Consider the following 11371-nt stretch of genomic DNA (forward strand, 5'->3'; position numbering starts at 1 on the left):
TTCTGAACCACTAATCAAAAACACATACCATCACCAGCACGGCAAGTTCCTCATGTAGCCTGTAATCAAGAGGATTGAAAACAAAAGAACACAGAGACAACATATAATTTCTTCTTTTGTGAAAACAGGTCAGACTGAATGCCAAAAACACACTCATGCACTCACTTTTATAATAAATGTTTTTAGGTCTGGTGTTCAGTGACTCATCACGTGGTAGCCACACACTGATGTCACACCCTTTTCATGGAAAACAGCTTTAGTTCTGATCACTTTAACGAAGTTTGAAGATAACCTAGTTTCTATCCAACAATGATGTTCTCACAGCAGTTTTAGTTATAAAGCACATTTCACACAGAGGTAGATTCAAGGACGGTAGAAACAACACGAGACATAAACAGAATAAATCAATTTAAAATCAGGTAGCACTGCTAAAAACAACTTTCAAGTCAAATCAAACAGATTAAAAAGAGCAAAATAAAAGAGGTAAACAAAAGAAAATGATGATGACCGTTAATTTAGTAAAACAGTTCAAAAACACAAAAACGTTTTCAGTCTGGATTTACAAACTGTGAATTTTGATCAGGCTAGAGATCAGACCACGGCCTTATAACAGTTTATATAAGTTTATATATGTTTATAAATGATCCCATCAACTCATCTCTTCTTGTTTGTTTGTGTAAGTCGTTGCTGTATAAGCCTCAGTGAAGCTGTGAATTGGCTTAAAAACGTAAGCCTTGTCTCTCAAGGGTCTATGAAAAGTTTGCTTTATTATGCATATTGATCATTTATTGAAAAAGTTCAAATCTATGAATTTTTTGACAAAGCTCGATCAGATCAGTGAGATGACAGCGAAGTGAGCTACACTCTATAGTTCAAAAACAGACTTTATTAGTGAATTCCCTACATCTCATCATGAGGAGCTCATGCAGTATTTAAACCATAGACTTCCTGCAAAAATAAAGGATAAATCAAATCAAATCAATAGAAACAGTTTGAGGTGTATCCATTTACAAGAAATCAATTGAGGAGGTAATTCAAGTTCCCATGAATGAAAGTATGATTAAAATCAAACCTGCATAATGTGACAAAGAAAACCGGTCAAACAAGTGACTCCACCCCAGATGTGAATTATTATATATGTCAGAGTTTCCATGAGAGATAAAGTCTCCAAGACGACTTCAAGACATAAGGTAGGTTACACTCATATATCTAACAATCATTAGTGATGTTAAAACAAATATATATATAAAGTGACATCTGTCACATTTTTAGATTTTAATACAATTTCTTGTACTAACCAGAGCCTAGATTTTCAGAATATTATTATATGTGCCTAACTCTTGTTTTCACTGCACTAGCGTTCTTATGTTTGTTTTACCCAAATCTTGGATGTTTGTGATATCAGAATGAAATGCTTATGCTGGTGCAAATACCAAAGGCTACTATTCATGTACATACTATGCTTCAACTAATTAATTAGAACATAATCGATTTATTATAGATCTTTGCAATTAATACCATCAGTCAAATAATTAAAGCACGGTATGTATGTAAATGGTAGCCCTTGGTAATTCAACCAGAAATAGAAGAGATGGGGTTAAGTAATCAGAGCTATAATATATATACATTTTGCTAAATTTATTCTAGTTAAAACTGTGAAAATCATGTAACATCAGGTAACTTTCTTATAACATAATCCTTATGTACTTGTTGGTTTTATTTTTTGTGTCATTTACGTGAATATGCAAAGTCATGTTTAAGTAAAGTTGTTGAATTGAGTACAAAAAAACTTCAGTAAAATTCACCACTGTGAATAAGTGAATCTGAAAAATGGACGTAAACTTGTATGACAGGTTTGGTGGTTGTTGTTGTCCCAGTGATTTGATGATTATCTTTAATAAACGTAATGCTCTAAAGAATGGGCGGATCATTTTTCACTGAGAGATCAAATTAAGATAAAACTGTCATGGTAGAAACTCCGACGTTAGGATATTATTAATAATAATGGTAATCCCGTGCCAAAAGTTCCACCTGAGTTCTGCTTACATTTACAAAGTTTCTTCATAACACTTGAAAAATTAAATAACGAGACAGTCACCTATGCTATCATGTTAGAAATCAAAGAAAAATGCTGTTCAGCAAATAAAATGAAACAAACACATTCTGGCTGCACAGCTTTTGGGAGTACCACGGAGTGCATATTGTGTTTGGGCACTATACAAATGAAATTGTACCAGTTTGTAATCTCTCCCTCGTGTCTATCGCACAGGTGCTGCAGTGATGGGTTGGTTGGCTGCGCTGTGTCTCGTGCTCCTGCAGACTGGGGCTCATGCATTTGATATTTTTGATGGAGACTCTCTGAATCATCAGGAGATCACTGAGAGGGCCATCCTTGAAACCACGCTGGGTGTTTGCCGTGATGTGGCTCTGGCTGCAGGCAAAAAGTTCACATCACCAGTAAGGGTTGAATCAAGCTAAATTAAACAGATTTCGTGCTAACAAATAATTATTATTAATTCACACTGCAATAAAACTGTGTGTGTGTGTGTGTGTGTGTGTGTGTGTGTGTGTGTGTGTGTGTGTGTGTGTGTGTGTGTGTGTGTGTGTGTGTGTGTGTGTGTGTGTGTGTGTGTGTGTGTGTGTTTAGACACAGCCTTACACTGCTGAGTCTGTTGCTCGTGCCTGTGATGCGTCAAAATCCTCCAAGAGTTTCAGCCAAACCATCGAGTTTATCCAAGACAAAAATGTGGGTATAGACAAGCGGTATTTCTACAGCGCCCGTCATCACTTCGACAACGAGGAATTCACGAAGGGAAAGAAACTCATCACGAACGGATTATCAGCTGTCAAGGCCAACAATAAGCTCCAGAACTTTGAAGCGGCGAGGAAAAATGTGGGAAGACTGCTGCATTCTTTACAGGTACTTTCTATTTGTGGTTATTTCTATTGCAGGTAATTTATGAAGTAAAATTGTGCTTCGATTGCATGAAATATTTTTCGGGGGGATCTGGGTGAAAATAACTTCTGTGTCTTACCTTTTTAAATCTGAAGGATTTCTACAGTCACAGCAACTGGGTGGAAATGGGAGAAACAAATCCAAACTCCAAGCTGATCAAACCAGGAAGCATCGGAAAAACAGCAGGTAAATGCATCATAGCTATAATGTCAGTGTGTGTGTGACAATTTCACCACCTTGTTTTCTTGCACTTTATTTAACCAATTGTATAGAACATTTAAAAAGTGTATGCTTATTGTCCTTTACACTGATTTGTGTGTCCACATGCACTTTTACTCCTCTTTGCTCAATGTGGGCTGATGCTCAACTGCATTTCACTGCACTGGTGTTGATTGTGTTCTACAGCAACTAAACTGAATCTAATCTCATCCAATCTACAGCAAAAAGCAGAGCAACCTGTCGCAGCTGCAACGGAGACGACTGCAGGAACAACATTCTGGAGGACATCCTGCGTGAAAAGATACTAACCACAGGATATTTTGAATTTTTGCCCCTAATCTCCAAACCTGATGGTAAATGTCTTCATGTATCTGACTGGGTCATTGACAGGATCCGAATCCAATGCTAGTTTGATGAGTGTGATTCCCAGATGACAGAAGGATGTGGGCCACTTCAGGCAATAATGCGGCACTACTGGCTTTCTTGAGGCCGAAACAAAATGGATGTGAGCCTAAAGTGGCCCACTTTGCAGATATGGCCCGTATTTAACAATGTGTTTGCAAGCTACACATATATTAGTTGAATCATGTTCTAATGAAATGTGGACTTTTTGTGACATCCAACAATAATAAACCTGTGGATGCTGTGGCTTTCATGCCTCCTCGCTGGCGACACCCAGTGGCCAGAGGCATTATGTTTTTGGGTTGTCCATCCGCCCCATTCTTACGAACACGATATATCTGCTTTTGTGGACTTTCTTCAAATTTTGACCAGTTGTCACTTAAACTCAAAGATGAACAGATCATTTTTCAGTGGTCGAAGGTCAATGGTCACTGTGACCTCATATGACCCTGGGAGAAAAATGTCTGTAGATTGATGGAGGCATACGATCGCATACAAGATGGCCGTAATGCCAGGCTTTTAGCAATACACAGCATTTGACATTTTATGTCCCTAACATCCGCTGGTGGCCACTAACACCTGCTCACATCCACTGGTAGTTGGTAACCAATTTAGATTTTATGCAAAGCCCTCTTCATTTTCTGTTGCTTGAAACACGGTATGGTTAGATAGCAATGACACATAAAATACGTAAATTAATAAACGTGTAAATAAATCAATACATATGCAACATAAATAAATGGCTTATATGTTCTTTTAATTTAAGTTAGACATAAAATATCTGACGCGGCACGCAGTAGTAACCACCTTGATCTGCATCCGCACCAACATTTTTGGGTTCTTCTCAGTTCAGTAGTTTTTGTGTAATCCTGGAAAAAAATAAAACAACCAACAAACAGGCACGGGTAAAAACATAACCACCTTAGCCAGGGTCATAAAACTGAAACGCATACATATAAATGCATACGGAGGAATGTTGTCACCGATAGAAGAGGCACGTGTCAAGCTGAGCATGTCATTCTTATTCTGTTTCTAACGGTAAACAGGAAAATGCAGCCATGGAGGTGGATTTGACAGAACAAGCAGCACTGATCCTACGGGTGGGATCAACAAAGACACGACTGATTCTGAACACGGACATCTCCACTTGAAAGCAGCAAACATGGCCATCGCTGCGACCAGGCAGGTGCTGGAGGACATTCGTCGGGCTGCCGGTGACGCCACATTCCTACAGTAAGAAACCAATCGGTCACAGTTACTGTATGCACTTTAAAAATCTGAATCACAAAGTTAATTTCAACTTTTTGAAAACTCATTCCTCAGGCTGATGGGAATCAACAAAGGGAAAGCTCTTTGTTTTGTGATCGACACCACGGGAAGCATGAGGGATGACATTGCGGCAGTGAGGACCGTCACAAGCGTTATAATCAACAGCAGAGTGGGGACAGAGGACGAGCCCTCGGCTTACATTCTCGTACCGTTCAATGATCCAGGTGGGACCTTGAAGTCTTCATAATCCTGTACATGGGTCGTTTTTCCTACAGAGAGTTTACTCTTTATGTCTGTTAAACCGTCACAATGGAAATGAGTTGACCTTCATCTGCCGCTTTCTTGTACGACATATTCCGACGATAGATCATATTCGCACAGCGGCCGTTCTCCTCTGCCGTCACTCTCAGGGTGGGAAGCTCAAATACTCTTAACAGAACAATGTTGTACTGCCATGATCCGGGTTGTAGGTCATATTAACTATAGACTATATAAGAACATGGATAACATGACAGCGCCCCAAAAGTTAAATGTTATGATTGCCCCCTGGTGGCGACTGCTAACATTAGCTGTCGTCCAATCAGATTTATCGTTTGTTCAAGTTCCATCACTGTTTATTTGACCTTGAACCTGAATCACAGCAGTACAACAGTTAATAACAGGATTTGAGCTTCTTATACTGAGAGTTCATGATGTCCGTGGTATAAATATGGGTTTTAAGTGATTATGGTAACAAAAATCGTAAACTACTCACCAAGATGAAAAATAAAATACTTCCTCCCCTCTCGTCTCTACCTGAAACCCAGCCTTTGGGCCCCTGACGAGGACTACAGATCCAGAGGTCTTCAAGAGAGCTATCAATTCACTTACTGCAACTGGTGGAGGAGATTTTCCAGAAATGAGTCTTTCAGGACTTCGGGTACTGTTGAAATCTTTGAGACTACTTCAAGATCTGACCCCGCAAAATCCCACGATAACGGTTTAAAACAAACTACGTTGGTGCTGCCTGTCTCCTTCATACAGCTGGCTTTAACCGGTGCTCCTCCAGGGTCTGATATCTTCCTCTTCACTGATGCACCTGCTAAAGACGATTACCTGTTGGGTGCAGTGATCACACTCGTAGAACGAACCAAATCAGTGGTGAGTATAGTCCTTTGTCCGAGTAAAAGCACAGGCCGTGGAAATTAATATTGCAGTAAATTTGTATCAGAGAATTTACTTAGAAATACAAAATAATAACTGCCTGTAATAAAATGAATGACATAATAACAGAGCTATGCTAAAACAGCCGTAATGAGTGTTGGGATGCTAAAGAAAACTCTATGGTTCTCGTTCTTGAGTTTAATGTGGGAAAAATTCAAACTGGATAGTTCCACTCTTTACTGTAAATTCAATAATGCACAGCACAGCAAAGCTTGACCAGAGAAACATGACCTGCTTTACTCGGTGGCAGTTTGGTGAAGATACAGAACTTCTTTTTATGTAGGTTTATTCTTTGTCAGCAGGATTAAGGCACGGTCACACGCATCGTGTATCTGTGGCAAACCTTCACTCCTCGTTCGCTTCAGAGGCAAAAAAACAGGAAAATCACAGCTTGGCTTCGCATTGACTTCAACTTTGACCGGCAATATTGGTTTTGCATTTGTGTTTGTGTGACTGGGCCCTTTTTGACTTCATTAATGATCCACTTTATGTGACCTACTTCATATATTTATGATAATAATGAAGCATATTGTTTCATCTGTACTGGCAACCATCGTGTGAGTGTGCCTCACGCTCTTTAAGCTTTAAAGGTGTGCACAAAACTCAATAGTCCACAGTTAGTGGTCTACTCCCTGGTTATACCAACGCAAAAACACAAAACTCAATCTTACCAGCACTTATGTCATTTTCATGACGTTTAAAACAGGAAAGCAGGATTGAAATTAGCTTTGTAAAGGCTTCTAGGCTGTGTTACTTGCCAGGTTAGATAGTACTGTTGTTTAATTGGCCAAATATTAGCTTTTATCTTCTCACAGACTGATAATACATTCCATGTTTTTATTGCAATTTTACATGATCTTGTCTCAGTGTCTCATTTACCTATTTTCTTTTTAGGTGAACTTCATGATAACTGGCAGTCTGGGATTTCGTCGCCGAAGAGAGAGTAATAATACCAACGATCAACAACAACAACAACAACCCAGAGCGATAACAAAAGCATCTTCCAAGGTGTACGCGGACCTGGCTCAGGCTTCGGGAGGTGTGGCTATACAAACCACAAAAAGTCAGCTGCTCGCGGCCACCACCATCGTAACAGGGTCCTCCAGCTCCGCTCAGGTACAAACAAAACGCTCACACTGGCGTAAGACATTTTTAGATGATTGATCAAGATTAAATTGTGTCATTAGTTTTAATTAATCTTCCAGGTCCTCCTTCTGCAAGCGGCCAGGAGTCCTGGAAAATCCGACAATTTCACTTTCACAGTGGACGAGTCGGTAAAAAACCTCACCATCTACATCAATGGGCGCTCGGTCGCCTTTACTCTCATCAGTCCCTCAGGTGATCTGTCATTGTTACTGGTTAAAGTGATTAGTGTGTGTTTATTAACCATTCATTAAATAGTTAACCAGTGTGCTTTGTTTATTGTTTTCTCTAGGTGTGTCTCAGAGCAGCACTAACCTGACGGGACCTTTGATCAGTTCAACCCAGTCAGTGGGAAACTTCCAGACTCTGGAGCTGACAACACAAGTGGGACTGTGGGAAATAAGATTAGTGTCAACAAATCCCTACACGCTGAAGGTCAAAGGTGAGGCCTCCGGGATTATGTTGCTTAATCACATAATGAGTACTTAACATTACATTGTTGTATATCCTTTATCTGGACCGGACAATTTTCTCAAAACACAAAAGAACATGGTATTATTTAGAAAAGGTTTAGTGCTATTTTTGTTCCTCAAGCTAAACTTGCCAAGCAGATTTTGAACCTACGATCTTCAACATGGAAGATGTGCGGCCCAACCGCTGAGCCATAAAATCAACGGTCAACTACTCATGTGTTTAAAGCTGTGACAATATCGACCAGCTTGGTCCAGGCGGAAATATCTCGTCATCTACTGATTGCAATGAAACTTTGCACATGCAGCCATTTTCCTTAGACAAGTGACGTTACGGTGTATTAAGTCATTGTTCACCGGATTTACATGTGGCTGCTATGTTTCACTTTTTCTGAACTTTTATATTTTGCAGGTGAGAGTTCCATCGACTTCCTCTCTGACTTTTTGGAGGTGTCCGAGGGCCCATTGGGAGGTTTTGAAGTCCTGGAAAATCGCCCCAGAGCTGGTAAAGGACCCAGATCTTTGTGATATGTAAAAAATAATTTTGATCAACTTCTACATGCTTGAATGGATTTTTTTTTTTTTACCCTGAAGGTGCCAACGCCAGCCTGAGGGTGACGGTAACCGGGGCTGTGTCTGCCGTAGTGGATGAAGTGTTTCTGGTGGTATCGTTAACGTCAGAGAGGGTTAATGGCAGCGTGGAGGCTCTGGGGAAAGGAAAATTCTTAGCTCGGTTTGACAATATTCCATCGGGTGAGTTTGTGGTGCTTGTGAAGGGCCAGAGCAGCAACACTTCCTCCAGAGCAACTGTTTCATTCCAAAGGCAGACATCCAACTCTATCCGTGCCTCTGCTGTGACTGTTTCTGCTGTACGTAAAATACATCGGGCTAAAAACTGAACTGCAGTTCTGATGTTTCACCTGTTATTGAATGTTTTTCCTTTTGTTTTTTTTAAGGATGATTTAGAAGGTGTCTTGGAACCAGGAGTACCTCTTTCTGTTCCTTTCTCTGTGTTGAATAATGGCTCAGGAGGAAGCTTCACAATCCAAGCTACCAATGACCAAAATTTTACGCTATCGTTCCCATCCACTTTACCTCTGACCGCTGGAAGCAGGGCTAATGGCACGGTGAACATCACAGCACCTGCTAACACTGCATCTGGCACCGACGTCACCCTGACCATCGAGGCCAATGCTCCAGGAGGCACGGACGCCAACTATGTCGTTCTGCGTTTGACTGTCCTCATCCCGGTAACTCTCAAAATCATTCTACCCTTCATCCTTGTTTCAACTATTTGAATTGCTTATGTAAAATCACTTGACTTCATCTTCTTTTTTCTTCTCTCTCCGCAGGTGACTGATTTCACTGAGCCAGGGTGTCAGCTGCTCAACCTGCAGTCCAACTGCTCTGCAAACTGCAGCGCGTCGATGTGGGAGCTGTCAGTGGTGGTGACCGATGGGGTGAACGGGACGGGCATCGACACCATCAGCTTCAGAGAAGGCAACGGGACAATGAACACCAGCCTGCTCGCTGGTAATGCAACGCTGGTGTCCTATAATGCGTCTTGCTGTTCACCTGATGTGGAGATAGTAGTTGTGGATCAGGTGGGTAATGTAGGCTCCTGTTCCTACACGGTCCGGACAACGAGACCAACCGTGAACACCACTACAACCACCGCACAGCCAGCAACAACAACAGCAGCTTCTGCACAAGCGGTTCAGTCTTTTCTTCTTTGCCTCAGCATCACAATTCTAGGGCTCAGCTTAACCATCTGAAACGGGATCAGTTCAATCTGTACATCAAGGATCAAGAATCAAATATTAAGACATGCTTTTGGGGTTTTGAAAATCAGTTGCCAGTTTATCCTCAGTATATACTCAGGATCTCAGTTTTCTACTGAGAGGTGTTTCTAAAATCTGGTCTACTCTTGTTGATTTAAATGGGTTTACCTTTATAACCTGGGAGCTTTGAGTTTGAAGCTTTGTTTGCTACAAGTAGGCACTGTGGTATGATGAGGACATATGATGAAGATGCTGGACATATTTATTCACTTATATACATCTTTCATAATGTGGGCTTTACTGATATTAAAGCTGTGATTGTTACTGTTGATTAAATGAAAATGTTATCTACATCTGAGACTCGTTTATTTCACAAATAATAAAAAAATATATCATGATAAATAGAATATAAAACCAAAACATGGATTACAAAATGAAGTGGAAATATTCAAGCCCACACTGTCGAGCTTTTAGTGGCATGATACAAAAGGTTAAAAAAAAGGGGGACTTTTGGATCAGCTTTAATCTTAGTGTAATGGGGTCAATCCTTAATACAAAGCTTTAGCTAAAACAGGATAGTTTTAGCAGTGTTACTTTCCCAGTTATGCTGACATGTCATTGTAGATATAAAATCACAACTCTAATTAACCTGACAGGACGGCGATGCCTATAGGATGAGGGCAGTCGGCGAAGTTTATTTAGGGACACCGTAGTCGCTCTCTCCCTCTCTCTCTCTCTCCCTCCACTGCCGGTCTGTGAGGAAGTGTAGCGTGGGCGCAGCAGGTGTGGACGCCAATTGTTTGTCGCGAGCCCAGCGTACAGCTGTGTGTGTGTGTGTGTGTGTGTGTGTGTGTGTGTGTGTGTGTGTGTGTGTGTGTGTGTGTGTGTGTGTGTGTGTGTGTGTGTGTGTGTGTGTGTGTGTGTGTGTGTGTGTGTGTGTGTGTGTGTGTGTGTGTGTGTGTGTGTGTCATTGTCGCCATACAGGCACGCTGTAATAATCTCCAGTCAGCGTGTACACACAAACTAATGGGAACGATACTTTACTTGTCAAGACAATAAGGACGGCGTGGGTCTCTGCTTTATTTTAATGAATTGAAGGGCTGCCTTCAGGCAGGATATTTACGGTCACTGTTTTTTCCCACATTTAGATTTCATTTAGATTATTGGGCCTTGTTTAGATTTAGTTTCTTTCTGATTAATTGGTTTGATTTCTGGTTTTATTATATTTTGTACTTTGTTCTATGGGTAATGTGCAATATGGTTGACGGGTACTGTGCAATCCTGGTTTAATGGCTTGAATATTGGTGAGTTATTGGCTCCGTAAACTAGAGGCCCTCTTCTGTTATTTCATTGTATAATGTCGCTTGCAGTGATAATCCACTGGTGCAATCACACCAGTGTTGGGATTCTTAAAGTGTGCTGTGCTTGTTTTATGCACGATATTTTAGCTTTGTTAAATTGGGTCTGGAGCCTTTAATTTCTCTCTTTTTAAACCCTTATTTATATCAAGTACAGGCCAGTACTCCATACTTTGCACATGATCCTGTGCTGTTTGATCAGTCTTTTTAAATCATTTGTACGAATTGAATACATTGTCTATTTCTGGAATCATCAGCCTCCCGTCCCGTTTATTCTGGATATATGTGGTGAACCCGATTGGCATTCAAATGTCACCCTAAACTTTTGACCACTACATTAGTAATGAAGCAAGGTGGTAAATTAAACATCCTATTTGGTGGCTATCACCAAAATGTGATATAAAAATTAAAGAAAGGGGAAATAAGAACATTGAAGTTTTGGGTTGTTTCACATGGGAGCAGCAGAGATCCAAAGCGATTCCTTCCTGAGCTGAACAAAACCATTAGAGCGCCATCTAGTGGAGGAAGTATGAGCATCCCTGACTCATACAGAATAAAGAAGCTGATATG

The 11371-nt window shown here is 40.6% G+C and overlaps 1 protein-coding gene across 1 annotated transcript; it reads left to right on the forward strand.

Moving 5' to 3' along the window:
* The first annotated feature begins 1149 nt into the window (after positions 1 to 1149).
* On the forward strand, positions 1150 to 9437 carry LOC118122493 (von Willebrand factor A domain-containing protein 7). Its single transcript, XM_047343583.1, has 16 exons — positions 1150 to 1190; positions 2270 to 2457; positions 2648 to 2920; positions 3052 to 3142; positions 3397 to 3528; positions 4624 to 4810; positions 4901 to 5070; positions 5653 to 5765; positions 5870 to 5986; positions 6944 to 7165; positions 7255 to 7387; positions 7485 to 7634; positions 8075 to 8167; positions 8257 to 8531; positions 8619 to 8912; positions 9015 to 9437. The coding sequence occupies exons 2-16, from the start codon at positions 2281 to 2283 to the stop codon at positions 9435 to 9437; spliced, it is 2850 nt and encodes a 949-aa protein (XP_047199539.1). The 5' UTR covers positions 1150 to 1190; positions 2270 to 2280.
* Positions 9438 to 11371: the final 1934 nt, after the last annotated feature.

The sequence above is a fragment of the Hippoglossus stenolepis genome, chromosome 15 (genome assembly GCF_022539355.2).
Source record: "Hippoglossus stenolepis isolate QCI-W04-F060 chromosome 15, HSTE1.2, whole genome shotgun sequence".
Lineage (NCBI taxonomy): Eukaryota > Metazoa > Chordata > Actinopteri > Pleuronectiformes > Pleuronectidae > Hippoglossus > Hippoglossus stenolepis.

Excerpts from the sequence above, each read along its gene's own strand:
- LOC118122493 (XM_047343583.1), top strand. The coding sequence starts at position 2,281 with ATGGGTTGGTTGGCTGCGCTGTGTCTCGTGCTCCTGCAGACTGGGGCT. Across the intron at positions 5,071-5,652 it reads CGTACCGTTCAATGATCCAG|CCTTTGGGCCCCTGACGAGG; the intron begins GTGGGACCTTGA and ends CCTGAAACCCAG. Across the intron at positions 8,913-9,014 it reads GTTTGACTGTCCTCATCCCG|GTGACTGATTTCACTGAGCC; the intron begins GTAACTCTCAAA and ends CTCTCTCCGCAG.